The 22,088-nt window shown below is 36.5% G+C and overlaps 1 protein-coding gene across 2 annotated transcripts in view; it reads left to right on the plus strand.

The window, feature by feature from the left end:
• The window catches only part of dlgap3 (discs, large (Drosophila) homolog-associated protein 3), a 224,162-nt gene that overhangs the window by 137,522 nt on the left and 64,552 nt on the right, over positions 1-22,088 (plus strand). The window contains exon 1 of one of the 2 annotated variants that reach the window (XM_048201511.1): positions 3,491-4,043. The exons of the other annotated variant lie outside the window; for it this stretch is intronic. Within the exon in view, the coding sequence (XP_048057468.1) occupies positions 4,016-4,043 (28 nt within the window). The 5' untranslated portion in view covers positions 3,491-4,015. Of the gene's footprint in view, positions 1-3,490; positions 4,044-22,088 lie in introns of those variants that run through there. 2 annotated transcript variants of the gene reach the window in all.

Consider the following 22,088-nt stretch of genomic DNA (forward strand, 5'->3'; position numbering starts at 1 on the left):
ATCCCTTCTGGCTAGCGCGCTTCCCATAATGTTTACAAATTAAGTCAGTAGGCGGTCTTTTGTGGCTGTTCGAACACATTTGAATATTCAGTATTCAAAAACATGAGCGTCTACACTGCAGAATCAATCCAGTCTAATGTGTTTTCGACTGCCTATGGAAGTGGTTGAAGCTCACAGCATTTTAGACCCCATTTACAGGTGTATTTAGCATCATACACCTGTGAGCCAATCGACCAATATGCATCTTAATACCAGGTGTAAACAGCCAAAATGTTGATGTTTGCATCACAAAACGAGCTCCATACAGGGTGTATTGCTTTTGTATTACACATCACTATAACAGAGCTCAAAGACTTGTAGAAGCAAGCTAAAATAGCATGGTTACTTTGTTAACACTATTGGTTAGGTTTAGTGTAGGTGGTTTTCAAATGTTATTTTCATATAATCAATATTGTAGCGCCATTCACCAGCCATTTAATTTCCGAACTGCCAGATTCCTGTTCATCTGTTTCATCTGTTTAAAACTATACTGTAGGTGGATGCTACATAGACCAAGATACTAAAACAACATTATGAGATTGTGGGCTGTCATTTTGTGGTTGTCCATCAGGGAATAGCGATGTTGACAAAGGATTGTGCATTATTCAACCCTGACCTATCAGTTATTCATGATGCTGATGTAATGCCACAAGAGACCGCTGCTTATGTTTGCTGAGAGTGGTCTTTGACTAATGTTCATACAGAGTGATTTCAGTCCTGTTGTGCCTGTGATTAACAATGTTTTTTTTTTTTTAATATGCCAATTCTGGCTCAAAACGTATAGATAACAGCTGAGGATTTGACTCCAGTGAGTTTGTAAATTGGGATTACATTAGTAGCCAATGTTAGAAATGATTAGCCAAGCCACAAGGGTGTGTACAGTCCTCTCTGAATTTACTATGAATTTACTAGTGCGCATAACTGATAAAAATATACAGTATAAGGAGATTAATCATTTAAACATTTTGTGTGGAAATATTCCAGTATTGCTTTCATGTTACATCTCAAAGAAAAGTACAATTACAAACAAACACGCAGCATATGAAAACTGACATTTTGCTCATCCGCTCTTGTACACAGGCTTATTTCACTAATGCTTTAAAGCTGAAATGTGTTAGTTAGATTTGACAACTTCATAGCCTTCAGACCCAGGGCCTCATGCACAAAACGGCATACATTTCATCCTAAAAGATTGTGCATATATGCACAAAAGTTTTCGAGACAGATACATTATATTAAATTATTTTCATGATTTGTTATCATAACATTTTTTTTTGTCAAATCAACTTAGATAATTAATGCGGTTCAGATAAGATAATATGTTGAGTTTATGTTGATTAAACCAATCGCCTTTGTTGTATTAACTCAAATTTCAATGAACTCAAAATTAAGGCAACCATGTAACTTACTTTTTTAAGTTAAACCAACAATTATTTTTTTACAGTGTACTTCAGTGCCTAAAATCACTAAAAACTAGGAAATAGAGGGTGATGATGAACATGGCCAGTGCTGATAAGAGAGATATTACACTGCATAAAGTATTTTTCTTAATCCATTTCTTTGTTTTCAGTATTGTTTTCTGAGGGGGAAAAATTGCATCAGATATTTACACTGTTTTTAGACAATAAATCTAGTGTAAGTGTAATATTCACCCCATTGGAAATTGTTTTTATTTGTTTAAAGCATAAATCTAACCTAACTTATGCAATTTTGCTTTATTTTAAAGTGGAAAAATGTAGTCAAACTTGGTTCCATATTAGTTAGTTACTGGCAGAAGAGATTTAAACTTTGTTGGCTGAAGACCCAAGTTTGGTTTGATGAAAAATGTACTAAAATAAGATATTAAAACTCATTTGTGAATTTTCTTTCTTGTGGATCCTGAAAGAGATGCTTCAGCGCAAAAGTGCAAGGCTGAATTTTTAAAAGGTATTTAACTGACAAATTTGAGACACTCAACCTACATTATTCAGATCCCACTTTTCGTTAATGTGCTTTTTGGCAGAGGATTATTTTATTTATATAACTTTTTTTACATGTAAAATGATAACCATAATTTTTGCAAAACTCCAAAACAGACCTACCTGTATACATACTATTCACTGCAAGTTGACCACAAGTGTCAGCAGCAACTTATATTCCTTTACAGAGGCAGATTATCGATTAATAAAGACTTATTTTCCTTACGCAGTACTATGTTATGACCTCAAAACACTTTTACCATAGTGCATGATTTGTAAACTAATACATTTTGATGTGTGTATTACATAACCACTCACTGGACATTTTACTGTGAAAGGGTCGCAAAAAGTGCAAGAAGCAGCATTATATCATTTTGCATAAATGTCACCGCAGGCACGTTTTTCCAATGAGCCTGGTCTGATGATATCATTTGATCCGGCTATGAAACTGTTTTCCGTGGCAGGAAGTTTGTCAAGTGCTCTCTTTGTTTCAGATATTTTCCTCTACAAGAATAGCTCACCTACTCGCACACACTCTCTTCAGTTTTTCTCCAATCAAGTCTATCTCCATAAGAGCTCTTCATCAGTTTCAGCTCAGTTAATATGTTGTGTCTCAGTGGAAAGGCATCTCATTCAGAGACTGTGATTTTTGCAGTTCTCTGGGTCATTCAGATGACAAACAGGTCGATGGATGAGGTTTGCTGTCATCGCTCTCTCTTTCACAACTGTGAAAGCGACAACTACTTGTATTTTTCCTGTCCTTTGTTGCTTTTTGTAACAGGCTACTTCCTGTTCTTTGTCTTTGGTAGAGGATAGAAACTGACCTCTGCTTGACCTGCAATGAGTAAATTATTCTCATTAGGTGATGCTATGGGTTAATTACTGAGAGCACATTTTGTCTCACCTCTGCTGTCATCATCATTGAACTGCATGTCATGGTGACCAGGCCTGAGGGATGCAGATAGATCTTTCACCCAGAGTAGAGTGTGGCATTCTCAATTTGCTGTTACACACATAGCCAGACTTTTGTCTTGCGAATTAAAGTCTGGCCCAGCTTATATCAGAATGAATTTCCATACTATTTGATTCTGGTTTGTGTTGAATATAGGGTTGTAACGGTATGATATTTCCACGGTATGATAACCGTCTTTCACGGTATCACGGTATACAGTGTTAAACAATCAATTTTTATTTATATCATCAATTAAAATGACCAATAAATTAATTAAAATGTTTGTTTTCTCTATTCAGATTTCAATAATCAAAAACAATCAAATACATTTAATAAATTATTATGGATTAGACACTGAACAACTTTTATTAATAATTAAAATTCAGAAATTCTGCTTTGACTTAATTCTTCTGGCTTTTATTTTTTTTAATACAAATATTATCAAAAATGATGGAAATGAAATTAACTTTTTTTTTAGATTTTGAGAAGTACATTCTATTTAACAATCATAATAAATTTGTCAATTTCTTCGAGTTAAAAACCGGTCTTTTATTTTGACGGGATGTAGTGAAGAGCTTTGAGTTTAAGTGTATTTGACAATGGTTTTTCTCAAATAAAATGATGAAATGCTCATTAAGCGCTATCTCAGAGCAACCGTGGATATGTTTGTGTTCATGTCCTCTGATAACGAGACGGCAAACACTTAAAAAACAATAAGAGCGCCGCGCATACTGAAGTATGTAGTACACGAAACAGCGCAGCTCGTTCACACAGGCAGACACGTTAAACAGACAGATATATTTATACAGCAGTGTGTTTGCGTTTAATATTCAAAGATCCCGCCTAGACCATGTCGCAATTTGATTTATTGTACAGCTCTTCTTTCGTTTTATTCATCAGTCCAACAAATCGCGCGTTTTTACCTGACATCGCTGCGTTATACTGTACATTCCATTTTCATGACTGGATTCCGGCATTCCCTCTCCATCACGCATATCATACGACCTAAGTTATAAACGGAACATACCTGCATCTACACGGATGGTGTTCTCGAATATAGGTCAACATGTTTGATGTGTTTCCTCCTTTTGCAGGTAGGCCTACTTTGCGCCCGCATTGTTTTTGGATATCTACACTCGAGGGCAGCCCCGCGTTTGTTTTTCTGTATCTAAAGTATTCTCATACTGCAAATTGTAACTTATTTTTCAACGGGGCACAGAGAATAGAGATAGCAACTTCTGTCTCTGACATTGTCTGCTGTATGTGTGGGTGTGGAGCAAGTTTAGTGAAGTGGAAAGTTGTTGTCTATGCGCAAGTGAAATTCTGCGTCTTGATTTTTTTTATTATTATTATTATTATTTTTTACCATACTGTAAGTAAGCAAATGTACACGATATGATAATCGTACGTGCTCATACCGGTATATCGTTACAACCCTAGTTGAATAGGTACTGGTCTTGAATTGAACCAGCTGCCTTTGTGTAGCTCCAGTTGCTTTACTACAAAGTTCTTTTTTGTTTGTTTGTGTGTTTGTTTGTTTGTTTCTCCCTCATGAGCTCAAAAATCAATTGAAACACTTTGCAGCTGACTTTTAGAAAGAGATTCATCTATAGAGGTCAGGCTGCACTTCATAATGGTCGTTTAACACCAGCACTCTGTTTAACAACAGCTTTATTAGGTGTTTTTGAACGATATTTTATTGCTTCTTCTAGAATATCAGCTTTCAATAAATTTTTTTCCAAAGCTTACCTCCAACTGGTACCATGTTAACTGTTCGTATTATTTTGTTTTTAGACATTGGCTATTCTAATATTAGGATGATAATCAACATTCATACAGTGTATATATATGGTAACACTTTAGTTTTACCATGCCGTCAAACTGTTGTATAAATACAATATCACACTTGTAGCCATGCGATATGGTTGTATATCAGCACACTGTGATTACTTACGGCCGAATCACAGCCGTGCTGATATACAGCCATATCGCACGGCTACGAGTGTGATATTGCTCATATACTTACTATATAAGGTAATCACAGCGTGCTGATATACAGCCATATTGCACAGCTACGAGTGTAATATTGCATTTATACAACAATGTAACGCAGTTCGTAAATACGGGAAGAAGGAGGCGGGAACCGGCGAACATTCAACAAAACTTTATTTAGAAATAAACAAAGAACAAAACGAAAGTAAACCCTCGCGGACGTCTGCCGGCCACACAAACATAATAAAACATAAAATAAAGTCCAGGCCTGGTCCTCTCTCGTCCTTCACGGTCGTCGCTCCTCCTTTTATGCCTCCGGAGCTCCTCCGTGAGAGACTCGAGGCCGGCGCGCCTCGCAGGTGATGCTCATTATCACTCGCGCCACCGGCCTCGCGCCGTTCCCTCACGGCTCTCGCCCACCCTGCTCGTCACAAACAGTTTGATGGCACAAGTGTGTAAATAAATAAGAAACAACAATGGAGTTGTTCTCTCTTTTGTTCAGAACTGCTTCCTTCCGCCACGGATTCAAATCTGAAGTTGACAGTTGACAGTCCCAAGCCTCCGTTACTAATTCTAAAATGTCACTTTAGAACTAGTAACGAAGGAACGTTGAGTCGCTTTATTGAAGCTTATTGTGTTATGTAGAGTATTACGGTATTATGAGAGAGAGATTGACTAAACGAGTGTATTACCTGCATCTGATGTAGCATTCATTCTTCAGGTTGAAGTCCATAATATATCCATTATAAAAAAATCAGTTTGAATGTCCGCTGAGTAAAGCGTCTTTGTCCTTTTAATAGTTATAGGGATTTTCCACAGCTCTTAAATAACTTCTTTGTTCTGACTCACTCATAGAGAGAGTCTTTGCCACCATCTAACGGCATATTAAAGTAACTTTTCACTTATACTATTGACGGACTCCGAAGTACTGGCGGAGATGTAGCTGTTCTCAGCGGGTACACGAGCACTGAACGTCTACTGACAGCCTGGAGTTCGCATCTGCGAAAGCGCCAAAACAAATAGTAAAATAGGTGCTATGATTAAATATGAGTCACATATTTTAGGTCTAAACAACTACATTCTTGCCTAAAAAACTCTTAAAACTGATTTGGTCTGATTTGTAAATGTCACTTAGTACTGTATATGATACAAAAAAATCTTCCAGCATCCAGCCCTCCTCAGGTTGTAAATTCATCTGAAAGCGAGTCGCTGTTACTTTGAAATGTTGTTATAAATTTAAAGCATTGTACTCTGTGTAGCTGTTTGATATTGTCATGTTTAAACCAAGAGAAATAAGCCTATGAGTCTCCTAATATATGAGGAACAACTTTGTTGAGATACAAAATTGCTGATCCATCACTGTATGCTGTCTATGTGAGGCATGAAGATAAACAACTCTCTCATTCTGAATCCAGCTTCTTTGCCATTTCATTACTTAAGTCCTTGCTAAAGTTTCAAACATCCAAGTCAGTGTAAGATCAACTGCACAAATTATTAAGAGGTTATACTGCAATTATAGGAACCTGCTTACGCATACTTTTGCAAACACATTTTGTTGGCTGAATTGTGTTAGTTTTGCAATTTCTGCAGTGCAATGTCTGCATGCTGAAAAAAGTAGCTGTTAATACATGAAAGAGTTTGGGCAAGATGTATTAAACTTGTCAAAACAGTCTGTGAATTTAATTTTTGTGCCCATTTTCTCAGCTCACACACTCATAGTGCCATTGCGCTTATGAAAAAAAGGCAGTATATTTAGACACGTTTCATACATTATGTATATTTTAACCTTTTCAAAAACTTTTCACTTTGTTGCACTTGCAGGTATGAATTTCTTTGTATGCTACGCTATACTCCGATACAGCTTTGTGTGTGTGCGTACTCAGAAATGAATATTAAATTGTTCCTCTCCGATTCTTATGGCTGTACAGTGGTGTTTTTTAACCTTAATAATATAGTGCAGCGTCTTATTTTTGTTTGTTGTGGTTAATCCAGTTATTGACTGTCGGCACCTCAGAGGATTATACCAACCAAGTAAATTATGAAGAGAGTCAAAGCATGTGCTGTGAAGTGCTTCAGAAACATTGTGGTTTAGTCTTTCTACTGGACTGTGGTTGGTACTCAAGTTGAAGGTTATATTTAAGTTGATATCAAGCAGCTTCTGGATGATAACGCAATTTGAGATGTGAAATGTGTGCATTGATCAAAAACTACAGTGAATCTTCAAGGATCCTGTAAAAACAAAACTTGGTAAATTATTTAAACTACAGTACCGTTCAAAAAGTTTGATGTCGGTAAGATTTTTCATGTTTTCAAAAGAAGTCTCTCACCAAGGCTGCATTCATTTTATCAAAGAGTAGAGTGAAAACAGTAATATTGTATAATAAATAACTATTTTCTGTTTTAATCTATTTTAAAATGTAATTTATTCCTGTAATGGCAAAGCTGAATTTTCAGCACTCCAGTCTTCAGTGTCACATGATCCTTCAGAAATTATTCTAATATGCTGATTTGCTGCTCTGTATTAATGTTGAAAACATTTGTGCTGCTTAATATTTTTAACTGTGATGAATTTAAGAATTCTTTAATGAATAGAAATTTCAAAAGAGCAGCATTTATTTTAAATGCCTTAGCAAACAATCTTAGCAACATAAACTGAATTGAAGCTTACTGTATTATCTAGAACTAGAAGAGCATTGTGAAAAAGAGGTTGATTGAGCAAGTTTATTACCTGCATTCAGATTTAGCACTTTCCTTCAGGTCAGTCCTATGTTCATAATAAAAAACCTGTTTAAATGTCCGATGTATTATCTTGTCCTTTTAACAGTTAAGGGGTTTTCCCGTGACTGACAGCGCTAGTCAAAGCATTTGTCAGTTGCGTCTTGTTCCGTGTTCACAACAATTCAGTCTTTTCAATGTAAAACTCTTCGCTACTGACTGACACACTCATAAAGACAGTCTTTGCCGCCATCTAATGGCGTAATAATGTAACTTATGTTGCTGTTCACAGTCAGGGACTATTTTTCTGGTGGAAGGAAGGCTTTCAGTGAAAGTTTACTTCATGAAAGTTGCATTGATACATATTTTTGGCTTTAATATTTGTATTGTGTGGTAACCGTTTTATAAAAGCAATGAGATACTCGAGGCTAGTGCTGTATCTTGAATAAGTCACGACTGAAGGGGTTAACAACGCCCTTCAGCCGTGACTTATTCACGATACAGCCCAGCCTCTCGTACCTTATTGCTTACATAAAGCACACCTGGAAAAGCAGCAGCTGTTCTCCCCTCCCCATGTTTAAAGTGTATGGCCCGCCCAACTAGGGAACCTAGGTATCAAAACTATTCCCGAGCTTAACAGTGGTAAATGTGACTTGAGAGGGCGTACAAATCCAAATTTTTAACTAGGAAATTATTTGAAATTAAAATAATTCCAATAGCACGTGAAGGCAGCATCAATCCTAGTCTCAGGGCTGCACATTTTAGATGTCTCCTTAGGGAAAGTTTACACAACGACGATGTAAAAGTTTTTCCTTTGCGTATTTCACGTACAGTCGACAATGTTGTTAAAACAATCCCCATTCACATGGATCCACGAAAACTATTAACTCTTTCTCCGCTTTTGACGGAATTTTCCGTCATTTATGAGAATTCTTCCCTACGGAGCCCCAGACATGACATGCAGGAAAAAAATAGTAGGCTAAATCGTGTGCACGATTTACTAATTCGTTCCCTCAATTTACTAAATTGTGCGTACAATTTACTAATTCGTTCCCTCGATTTACTAAACGTGCACACGATTTACTATTTCGTTCCCTCGATTTATAAATCATGCGCACAATTTACTAAAACGTGTGCACGATTTAGTAAATCGAGGGAACGGAATAGTAAATCATGCGCACAATTTAATTTTTTTTCTCGCGTGTCATGTGCGGGGCTCCGTACTTCCCTGCCATTGGCTTTCCGTTTTTTCCCTGTTATATGGTGGGGGCGCTATTACGCATCATCTGAAAGAGTACTGAAACTCCTGATCACAACACAGGAAAAGAAGAAGCAGAAAAAAGTGATAGCATATGTAAGCAGATGCATAAGTAAAATAATGCGATCATCAACATTGAATGATATATATTTCGAAACTGTCTAACGTTACCGAATTAAATGTCGATCCAGGACGAGGTATAGGACTGTGCAAGATTTATGGGTGTTGATGAACTAGATCTACTCCATCTGTGTTCTGAATCAGATCCAGATGTAGTCTTTGACAAAATGCGAATTTTTTTTGCTCAAAATCCAGCATTTTTTATGAAACTTACCCACATTCAAAAGTTCAAAAGACTTCAAAAGAATGCATGAAGCTATACTTTTTCTTTTTTTTTTAAGCAGAGGGTCTTTTCGTTCTTTTGATATATTGCATGTTCAGATATTCATACAAAAAAAAAATTCTGGGGGCCATGAAACATGAAAATGGGCAAAAATGTTGCCGCTGGCTGGCAACTTTTCAAAAACGCTGGAGAAAGACGCGTTAAAAACGGTGTATTATGCTGCCAGGCCAGTAGTTGGCGATGTCACTTTGTAAAGAAAGACTATATGCACCTCTAGACTGAACTCATAATACACATACGAATGACTTTACAGTTTTCAAAAATTCTCGTTCTTGTAGTTTATATGGAGATGATAACGGTATCGTTTTTCAAAAACTTGCTCCTTGAAACCGTTTTCAAAAATTCAGTGTTTCATCTCATCTACTTGAGGTTCATGATGAATCATCCAAAGAAAACATCAGGTTGTCCATGATGTAGGAGAACCACTCATAAGGTTAATAAGAGAAGTTGTCTCTGTAATTGCTCTTCCTCTTAAGACTTTGACATCTGATGTTGCAATACATACAGGAGGTATGATGGATCGCCACACATGTTCAGTATCTTGGTTAACTGACTTCCTGGTGCTAAATCTTTCATGTGCTTTTGTTGTTAGTTTGTTGCGTAATAGAAATTGGGGAAAGGTGGATGCATGTTGTCATCCTTCCTCCTGCCTGAAGGGATCAGGCAAAGCAGAGTGTGGGGATAATCTTGAGATTGAGTGAAATCCAGAAATGGCAAATAGCCATAATAGGCGAGCCAGCCAGCAAGGAACAGGGATACGAAATGAAGTTGACAACACAAAAGTCTTTACAAAGACAAAAGGTATTTTTAAAGTTACTCTGGATGCAGATGTGTGGTAAATATGGTGACTGTGATTAGAAGTCTACTGACTGACAGATATCCTGGGCTTCAATACATAACCTTGAAGCAAAGGTCATGTGAGGTGTGAAGGTGCCAAGATGAAAGAGAAAATTTTGGATGGTTCCCAAGACAACTGACTTTGGGCCAGAAGTCAAATGTCCTAAATATTTATCATATGATGTATTATGGTTGCATTTAATATTATATTTTCTATCTAATAATATCTGAAAACAACCAGAATTAATGCAAGACACATTGGGCTGCAAGAGATACGTTCGGCTATTGTTGTTGATTTGATAATAATCTTAACACTAAAATTTGGGAACCGTACTAAACTTAAGTGCTCGGCATTCAATCTTTGGCAAATATTCATTAGCCTCTAGTTCTGCATCATTCAATGACAATATTAGATCAAATTATTTTTTAGCATTGCAAACACCAGTCACGTACCAAAATAGATGTGCCATATAAATTACTGAAGCTTAAGCAGTTAATTAGCTAAAGGAGTTAATTATCTAAATAGTTTTCATTTAAACGAAGGTGTTGTGCATTAATTGCATGCATTAAAAGGATGAAAAGTTTGATAGAGTTGATGAGCTGATGTTACTGGCTCACCCCAAGCTGCACGGGTCAGCAGGTAAGCGAGAGAGAGAAAGCAGCAAATGAGCTAATAATGTTCTGGATTTATTCCTTATATTACTGTGTGGTCATGCCATGATTAATATTTTAGATGTGCCTAATTAATTTTTATTTTTTATAATAATAATAATAATAATAATAATGTTGTTGTCAAAATTATAATAATCATAGAGAGTATGGAAAATTATTGAAAAACATATTTTCACTATTTTGACACAAAACCATAAACATAAAATTAAAATAAATATATGGTATGACTGCTATAGATGGAAGGCAAAGTTTTAGATGTACGATTTATTTATTCATATTTTTTGCATACTTTGTCTCTTCATCAATTATTCAATAGACTATTATAGTCTATTGAATAAGCCCATTTACTCTGTTGTTTTGAATACAGTACTGGGCAAAAAAATGGTTCAAGCCAAAAATAGCTAAACACTAAGCTTTTAATTGTCTTAAAAAAGATGTTTTGAAGAATGTTGGTAACCAGACAGTTGACGCTATCCATTGACTTCCATAGTAGGAAAAAAAATACTATGGGAGTGAATGGCTACTGTCAGCTGTCTGGTTACCAACATTCTTCAAAATATCTTCTTTTTTGTTCAACAGAAGAAAGAAACTCATACAGATTTGGAACAACTTGAGTAAATCATGACAGAATTTCCATTTTCGGGTAAGCTATCCATTTAACCACAAATTATTGGTCAGGAAATTAGCAAAATTTAAGCAAATGCACTACTTAAAAAAATAGTTACAAAAAAACAAAAAAAACAAAAAAAAAACACCAAAGACAGAATGAAGATTTTGGCTGAATATGGGAAGTTGTGTGTGGAGTGATGAATCACAATTAGCATGGTGATGCTAAATAGTGCTGTCTTCAAAAATCTAGTGAGAAATATAATAAATGCATCTCTACAACAGTGAAGCATGGAGGAAGAGGTGCCATTGTGATTTCATTTTTAGCTGCTGCTATTGTTGAGCTGCTTCACTGTGAAAAGTCATTTAATGCTTTGGAGTACAGAAGAGTTTTGCAGAATGGCTTGCTTCCCACAAATGAAAAGTTGTTATCTAAAGAGGAATGATCAGATGGTATTTTTCAACAAGACAATGCTTTTGCCCAAAATTGCAAAGAAATCCAAGAAGTGGCTTGAGAACATGTCCGTCAGGCTCATGTTTTGGTCAGAGTCCAGATTTGAACCCTATAGTGAATAATTGGTCTCACATTAAACTCAAATGAACTGCATGACATTTTCCAATTACTCATGAACAGTTTGAAGCCATTAACATTGAGTAGAACAACACTGACTCTTGTGATTAAAATGGCTAAGAATAAAAAGACCATTAAAAGGCCATTGTTTTTTTGTTTGGGCTTGGCCTATTGTTTTTGCGCAGGAGTGTAAGATAAACTACCAAAACTGCAGTTGAAATGGTCATTTGTGATAGATTCTGCTTAGCTAGATATGTGTTGTTAAATGAGAAATCAGTGAGAGGGTCATTAAAACCACAAGTTGCACTTTATTTTGATCCACTTTAGTCATACTAACTATAAGTAACTTTGCCACTTCATTTCAACGAACTATCAGAGTATTAGTAGACTGTTAGGATAGGGTTAGGGTCAGTAGAGTAAGTTGACATGTACTTGCAAAGTTACTTATAGTCAGTATAATGTCTGTTGAGGGACCATCAAAATAAAGTGTTAGCAGATATTAAGCAGACAGTCTACTAATACTCTGAGAGTTAGTTGACATGTAGTTGCAAAATTACTTATAGTTAGTAGAATGTCCATAGTGGACTATCAAAATAAAGTGTTACCAAACCCCAATTTTTACTATTGAACTGTTAAATTGTTTGCTGGTGGTACATTTTCTACTTTTAGATTCTGGATGCATGTTGCACTGAGCACAAGAATCCATCTGTTCCTCAGATTTAACACCAATGTGTTTTATGTCAGATTCTAAAGGTGATGATACATGGGGCAACTTTTTGAGCAATGTTGCTTGGGCACTTTTGTTTCGAATCAGTGGTTCGGAGCGTGTATCAAACTGCCAAAGTCACGCCCCCAAGTGGTGAACCATTGAAATTTCGAAACACTTATGACATAACAAAACCTCGTTTACTGAAATCATGTGACTTCGGCAGTTTGATACACGCTCCGAACCATTGATTCAAAACAAAAGATTCCTAAAGCTTCGAAGCTTCATGAAGCAGTGTTCTGAAATTGTCCATCAATAGATATTGTTGAATAAAGCCGTTAGGCTATATTCGTTTTTTTTGACGCACAATAAGTATTCTCATCGCTTCATAACAGTAAGACTGAACCACTGTAGTCACATGAACTGTTTTAAATATGTCTTTAGTAGCTTTCTGGGCATTTGAAAGTGTAAATTATCTAAATAAATAATATAAATAAAATAAATAATCTCTTAATTTGTGTTCCGAAGATGAACGAACGTCTTACGGCTGTGGGGGTGAGTATGACAGAATTTTGATTTTTCATTCATTGGGTGAACTAACCCTTTAAGACCCCATGTACACCTGGTACTAACGTCCATTTTAAATCACAAGTGGATAAGGCTAAATACAGGATCGCATGATGCTTTCAGGTGTAGTCGAAAACGCCTGTGACAACACTGAAAACATTGTAAATCAACCCTGATGCATTAATGTGTGTGTAGACATGAAATTGGGGAACTTTCTTTTAAAAATCTGATCATGAATAGTCACAGAAGCTGCATTTGATATGAATGTTACTATCAGGTGTAGCAGTGTACTGTTTCAGGTAACCATTTGTGATTAGGCCACATGTCCTAAAGGACTATTCTGTGACATTTTCCCAACAGAGAGAATTCTTTTTCTCTAATGCTTTTCTCATATTAAATTCTGTGTGAGGGGTTACAGGTTGAGCGCATGAGCCACCACAGACTCATAGCAGTGTCATAATGTGTGTATTTTTTGGGGACATGACATCCCACAGGCAGAATGAACACCTACACTGATGGGCGGATAAATGAATGCATTAGTAAACTCAGTAATACTTGCCTGCACACTGAAGACGTTTGGGACAAAGTGTGTCTTTTTATGTGTCTGTGTATGCACATTCTAGCAAGTAATCTTTCTTCTCTCTCTGTTTCGACATCCGTCTCTCATTAGCCACACGTATTTGTCTGTGCTCCATGTAGGGGGTAGTGATTGATGTAGATAAGGTATCAGCTATCTGTTTCTTACAGGGTAGTTGTTTGCTGTCTTAATGGGCTCATTTGTAACCTTATGAAGCAGACTGGAGGCATGAAGCTTAGATACATGGTAGACTGTAAATAAATCTGTCTAGGGAACTGTGTTTCTCTCTGCTTCCTTGCTCATTCTTCATATTCTTTTTACTTCTAAAGTCTTTTCACACTGCATTTAACCCTGGGTTAACATCTTTTTAAACCCCAGTTTAAGGCCACTAAATCACTATGAAATCAAAATTGGTCATTCTTATTTTCTGAAATATTGCAGTATTTATAATAAATTATTTACCCGTGCACATCATTATTTTTTTAAAGTTCAATAATCTATATTTTAGTCTATGCTGTTCTCAGTTGATGAATAGAACGTTGTAGTGTGCCTCCCATCTTATAAATCGCAATAAGCATTGTGCTTTGTAACTTTCCATGTGAAACAAAGTCTCAAATTTCAATTCTCAGATTTGGCGCTCTTTAAAGGGGGGTATAATGCTATTTCTTGTATTCTGACTTATTTACACTGTTAAAGAGTTGGATTCTCATGATAAACATGGCCAAAGTTTCAAAACACGAGTTGGACGTATTACAGAGTTTTTCTCAAGCGGCAACCTCCCCCTTTCTCTCGTGAAGCCAATACGGAAGTAACTTAAACTGCGATTCATCGACTGGCCGCTAGGGACAGGCTCCAAAAGAGAGCAGAATCTCATAGAGTCCCATGTTAAATTGGCCAAGTTTATAGCAGAAAAAAACATGTTTACAAGTTGGTTCAAATTGTGGTTTTGGTCTATACTGCTATTTTTGCCCTTCATGACAACTCTGAGGGGGGTGAATTTTTTTATAACTTATCCGTTTAAATTATATTAAGCCTTAAAGTTCTGCATAATTAAGGGCGTGGTCACTTGAGTGACAGGTATATTGCGCTGCTGTCTGTGAGCCGTCAAGTTACCTCAGCTGCCGCTGAATTTGGCATCTCAGCCGTATTTGTTTTCGATTATTTTATACAATTATAAAATATGGCTTGCTGCATAATATTCGAGACTGATGTGTGTCTGTGTAGATGTGCATGCATGGAGAAGAGACACAGAACACACATTGTTGGATCGTGGCATTGGCTGAAAGTTTTGGTTGTGAGATTTACTGCAATGACAATGGCGGGAGGATATCAAAATCCGACAGCACTGCTTGGATATTATAACTAAAACTGCTGCACTATATTGAAAAAAATATACTTTGGACACAGGCTCATTTGTTTGTTAGATACGATCGCTGCTCAGATTGCATCCTTTCTTGAAGAACGATGACAGAGAGCAGATCATTCAGAAGAAATGTGACATGTTTTTTTGTTTTGCAATGGACATTCATATTTTACCCAAGTGCCACGATTGGATTCATCTCGCGATCTCTATTTCATTATAAAGGTATGAAGTCCCATTTGATTTTCCATGTTGTTATTTGCACAACCAACACTACTGGTGTTGGAGCATCTATATCTTAAAAAACACCGTAGATTGACAGTAAACCTTTAGAACGTTCTGATGATAAAACTTATCTTCATTAATATTTTAGATCGTATCTTAGATAGATATATAGCTCCTTTGCTGCTAACATGGTCACGTCGAGCTAGGCAGGCGTGGTTTCAGCAACCAGTCATATCAGCTCAAACCACCTCCCCGCCTCTTTGCCCATTTTCAGTTATCTGGGAGTGACGTGCTGTGACGCGCAGCTAAGATGGCCGCGGCCTCATTTAGGCGTCAAAACTGCTGTTCAGAACTCTATGGGTGACGTCACGGACGCTATGTCCATATTTTTTTACAGTCTATGGTTTTTCTGTGCCGAAAATAATTCCCAATCCTCATAATCTTCGAAATCTTTTTTTCGAGTATGGGCTTTTGCAACGTCTTAAAGGTAGGAATTCCTTGAACTGGCTCTTCTCCACGTTGACCAGAGCGAGAGAGCAAGAGCACGCCCATCAACGCGCGTTCAGCTTTACAGAAGTCGTCGGCAGCAGAAATCAATGAATGTCACGAAATCAACAGTGTCACCAAAGAAGTGTGTTTTTGGTTGTGAGGGAAAGATAACCTTGCTTCCCAAAGAACCCAGCGTTAAGAGGAGCTGAGAGTTTTGAGCTCACGCATTACATTAAGGTGCTCTCGATATTTGTTATTAAAATAACCATAGAAACTGATAGTTGCAACCACTTTTTTATTGGTTAAAATGAATGGAGATTATCTCGTGTTTTTCCGTGGCTGCTCGAGCCCTCAGGATCGGCGCTTATGGTTTCATAAACAAGGCCCAGTTCTACGCTAGATTTACAGATTGTTTGAAACTGAAAGATGGAGCGGTCACAGCGGTAATGATCCCGGTCATGAGTCGGAACCGCAGGTGGTGAGTAAAACTGCATCAAATGTCTGCTTTGTTGGCAATAGGTGGCTAAGTGCATATAATGTAAACAACACGAACGTAGTGAATTCATAAATTCATTATTCATCATTCACTATACGCTATATTCATTATAGTGATTCAAAAGTTATCCAGGGATAATGCGATGGTGTATTGTGTGTGTTTAAATACATTTGTTTAGCTGACCGTTGATAGCTTGCAGACGATAGCTCTATAGCTCCGCTCACATGGCACGCCTCCAGGCGCTCGGCTGTTTTCGGAAAGACTTGGTACAGCGTATGTATCTTTTATAAATATGATAAAACTAAATACTTTTCGGAGATATGAAAGATGCACTACTACTCTATAGGTACTCAAGATTAACATGAGATTGGCTGAAAATGCCCCTTTAATGTGGCATGAGAGTTCACTGTAACGCCTCAGTTTAAGCGAAGCGGCAGTGCAAAGCGTACCTTAACTGATCATCTCTTCTGCTTTACTACTAGTTATAGCATGAAATAAACATGAATGAACATCAGAAGGAAAGTTAAAAGATACAGTACAACTTACCGAAATCTGTAACATGTCGCGGAAAGATGTCCATAAAACAGCTTGTAAACAATACAAGTACTTTAATGATACATTTACTTTAGAAAAGCCATTCAATGACCATAAACGTGTTAGTCTAGAGAGGAGCGTTTTGCTAAATATATTTACTGTTCTTCAGTATTTAATGTATGTTTGAATAAATCCATCATGAAAACAAGTTGGAGTAGAAACATAATCATTAAGTGTTTGTATAGAACGTTAACCTTCAGTATTATAGTAATGTACCAACTGACTCCCATGTATAGTTTATAGCATACAATACATTTGCCAAGTATTGTACCTGATATCTATCCAATTTAATTGATATTGAATTTAATCAAAATTGGTATCAAATCGAATTGCAAGCTTGTGAGTCTCGAAATTTGTCAGTACCCAGCCCTACCAACTTTAAACCTGGCTAAATCAGTTATTTGCCATTTTGAAATGGGTTTAGCACCAAGGAGATCTATAATACTTGTGGAAGTTTTCTGTTAGCATTCCTGTTCATATGAAAAGCACTTATTTGATGTCAGGTTTTGAGCCAATCACCTGAGCAGATGATGACATCATGACAAAGCTGATTGGCTGATGACACTACAAGATTACAAGAAACCATGAGGTGCTAGAATGTTACAGTGAGTTGTTTAGCCATGGACAGCCAATCACAAACCGGACAATACTTGCATATTCATGACCTTAGTTTTATTGTGGAAAATTCATTGTGTTTTTAGCAATTGAGGGAAATAGTTTTTGTATTGTTTTTTTGTAAAGGTTAATTATAAACCTTGGAGGACTAATGATATTTTTTAAATATATCTCCAATTGTGTTCGTCTGAAAGAAGACATATACACCTAGGATGCACTTGAGGGTGAGTAAATCATGGAATAATTTTCATTTTTGGGTAAACTATCCCTTTAAAACTGGTCATGTTTAGGACAGTGATTCTCAACCAAGGGGCTTTAGCAATCAACCAAGGAGGCCAATGACTTAAAATGATTTGAAATAAAATAACGACCATTAAAATAATGCAAAATAAGTACAAAATCTTAATTTTCTTGAAAAACCTGATTATATGAGGTAGACTGTAAAAAAAAAGGTATGATAAAATCTGACAAAGCTTCATGAGTATTTTTTATAACAAATATACATTTTTCTAGTTTTGCCAATCTCTAAAATATTTTATCTGGAAGGAACTGTGAATAAAAATATTTTTAGTCTTTGTACTTAATTCTAATCCAATAAATCAAAAACAGCAGAAAAAGTCACAGGGCTTTTGAATAGTGTTGTGGGCAATGGGGGTCCTTGGAATCAAAATAGTTGAGAGCCACTGGTTTGACACAAGGTTAATTATGTGATGTGTGAAAAGTCTATTTCTGTGCCCTTTTTTTCTGTTATTTCCTGGAGAACAAATCAACCTTCTATGAACACACAGAAACTCGACTCGCCATTGGCAAGTACATTTTTTATTTTACTCACTAGACTTTTTACATGGAATGCAAGAACAATGCAAAAGAAAAAAAAAAAAAATCTAAGTATTATATAAGATAAAATATAAATTGCAAACATTAAATACAAGTAAACAGTCTGTAATAAAATAAGAACAAATAATTACAAGCAATTGCACAAATAAACTCAATAGAAAAATAACCAGTGCTTTTCAGTTTTTTTCAGGTAGATCTAACAGAAGTTAGATACGGATTACGTACAGAAATTGAATAAAGTAATCAAATTTACATTCAGGACATAACCAACTATATTTACAAAGATACTCGCCAAGACTGAGATTTTGAGATAATTTTGTGTGAAATTGTCCATTCACACACAAGAAGATGTGAAAGAGAATTAACTTCAGTATTTGTGTGCTGTCAGAAATATATGAAATATGAAACTTATTTTTTGCCTCTAGTCACAGGTGAATGAAATCGTACGGTTTACTAGCCATTGGCTAATTAAAGAAATTTTTTTCATTGCCTAGTGTGAAGTTTTGTTGCATATGGGAGTGATTTATTTGGATTGTAGAGGGTTGCAAATGCAGAGAGAGGAGTAGAGAGAGGGAGAAGGATGTCTTCAATGAAGATGGCTTTTTTCAGGGTGAGTTGGGATGAGGTGATGGAGAAGTATTGATTTTATTTTCTTATTATCATCCCTTCAGCTCGGCTTATCTGTGACAAGCAAAAGCGTAGACTAGAAATTAGCCTTGTACATATTTTCTCCCTTTTTCCTTTTCATTGATTTTCCATGGAGAATACATTTCATTCTAATATTCTCTAACCCTAAGATAAGCATTGGTGATTTTGCAGGATTTCCTTGTCGAAAATACCAGCTTTCTGGTCTGACAAATAAAAACAAAAAGCCACAAAGCTCTTATTTAGATTTCTGTTTAACTGCCTGATGCTCGTTCTTTCTTTATTGTTCTCTTTGTCTCTCAAATGATTTATATATCACTTGATACTGATATGTGGGGTTGTCTAGTCATTGCTCCTCAACATCCATCTTCTCCTACATACCTACTGTAGTTCTTATTGTGTATGTGTAGGTGTGTGTGTGTGTGTGTATGTGAGCGCATGAGACTTGTGAAAATCAAAATTGTTAGGAGGCGCTCAGATGTGAGATGTTGTGAACTGCTGAGTTCTAATCAAAGTGATCCATCATGTTAGGGGTAAGTGAACAGAACAAAAGCACTCTACAGTTTTCAGTCCGGTGGGAGATTTCAGCTCACAGTTCTGGCACTCGGGATATCAAACTTCGATGTCTGAATCTGCTTTTACAGCAAAAGCTGGTTTACAGATGTGTGTATAGATGGTGTCACAAGAATTTAATGGATGGATGGTTAGACAAATTGCTCAAAATTTGTGCATATTTGATGGTTTTAAGTAGAGCCCGACCGATATATCGGCCGGCCGATATGAGCTAATTGCATTTAAATCGGCATCGGCATTTATAACGGCCGATGAAACATGAGAAACAGAGTCTCATGCTTCACTCATGTTATGAGTGTTGCATAGTTTGCCCACCAGAGGGAGCTCTGCAACTCCCCAGTTGACAACAGTGCCAGAAATCCACTACAGAAGAAAACTATCAGCCGAGCCACGGAGACTTGGGTAAAGTTGGTTTTATATTCGCACATTCGGACATCCGTATTCAATAGCCTTGTTAATCACACTACATTGGACATTAAGTGGACATTCACAAGTAAATATGCCATTAAATCAACACTTGCCTATTTTGATCGACTGTGAAAAATGTTGTAAGTTGACAATCGTTGGTTGTCAATATCATGTCGCTGCTTAAAATTCGCAAACATTAATTTATTGCACATTTATTGGAAAGTCTGAATTTATCAGAAGTCCAAATGTGTGAATATAAAACCAACTTTACCCAAGTGCCACGGAGATGTACTCTTTTGACGGTGAGTCTGTCGTTCGTCATGTGAAATGATTGTAGATTTAGTTCATACACTGTATATAAAACGGTGTGGTAGTTCTAGCTAACGGTCCTATCATTATCACTTCTAAATATTCTGTAACATCACTTACAGCCGCTAATGTATTGCTATATTAGATTACCCACAAAGCTAATACCATGTTTATCAGTGGAAGAGCGCGAACGTTAATAAGAGGTCAAACTATAACGTTAGGGTTTAACTTATTCTAAATATATCTGCAGTGTTTCCCATTTAACTTATTTTAATTTTATTTTCAATTCATTGACATGGTTTTGTGGAATATTGAATTTGTTTGGTATAGCTCTTTTACTTTAACTTTAGTATTATAATTTATTTACAGTACACACACAGACTGTTAAAACCAGCTTCAACTGGAAGTAAGTAAAACTGTTAAATGTTTAAAACCAGACTGTTTTTTGATCATTAAAAAATATATACTTTTGATGTGCAATTGTTTAGTCATTGAGACTGTAATCTAAGGCTTTTTTTAACATAATCCCTTCTGGAAAATGGTTTATACAGCCCACATACATAGAACAGGCAGATATTTTGTTATTGAATGTTGTGTAAGTGTAGTTTATAGGAAATGGGTCTAATATCCAGTTTATTTTCAAAATTAAAATATCGGCTTATAAATCGGCTCTTTTCGAGTTAATATCGGCATCGGACCCCAAAAATCCATATCGGTCGGGCTCTAGTTTTAAGTAGGGAACAGGGTTTTTCCTGGGTCAAAAATGGGTGGTGGCGGACAAACACGGTCATCCACACACACAGTGAAAAGTTTTAAAACTTTATTCATGCTGCATCTCAAAGTCTTCGCATGCATCTATAAATTCTTCATGAGAGAAATAATGTTGTTGGCATTGCTTTAGACAAGGAACGCCATCAAAAAACACTGGATTATCCCCTCTAGCAAATGCCGCCCTTTGTCAGAAATCCCTCCAGCATCACAGACCCAACACTTCCCAGAACCTACACAGATTTGTGCTCTGCTAATATTTCCTCCATATTTCCCTAGGACCTTTGATGACCAATGAAATAGCTAAAGTACACAGGAGAGCGAAGCTGGTTACTACAGAATATAGTTATCACAGTATTGCGACAAACACAGTCAATTACTTACTAATTGCACCTTAAACCTCTACCGATGGAGCTGGAGATGCCTATTACCCAACGTGAGTGACATAATTATATACTGCAGTGAGGAATTACAGGTGGGACCGCCCAGAAGCAGTTCAATAATCTCGGATCACGATATCTTAGAGTCAAACCTTGTGACAGTCATGGGATAAATTACAAAAATTGACTCTGGATGATAATTATCTGTCTATTGTGGATCTGTCTGATTTGTTTATCTGACCTGCTCTAGATGTCCATATATCGAATCCAAATGGAAAAGAAGCTTAAATAATTTTAAAGGAAAGCATTTCCTGATTGCAACAAAGTCTCAGCTCGTCTCCTCGTTTCTCTATTTGCCTGTTGTTCAGTTAATCAGCGGTAGAGCAGAGAAGCTCATTCAGCAAGAGCTATCCAGCCATCACGGCACAATCCCAAACCCACCGCACTAGACAACAATTAATGAATCACCCTGCCAAAACGTCACAAACAAAACAGGCACCAAATAGCACCCCAGTAAAATGTAATGATGGGGAATG

This window comes from Megalobrama amblycephala, linkage group LG9, assembly GCF_018812025.1.
Source record: "Megalobrama amblycephala isolate DHTTF-2021 linkage group LG9, ASM1881202v1, whole genome shotgun sequence".
Classification (NCBI taxonomy): domain Eukaryota; kingdom Metazoa; phylum Chordata; class Actinopteri; order Cypriniformes; family Xenocyprididae; genus Megalobrama; species Megalobrama amblycephala.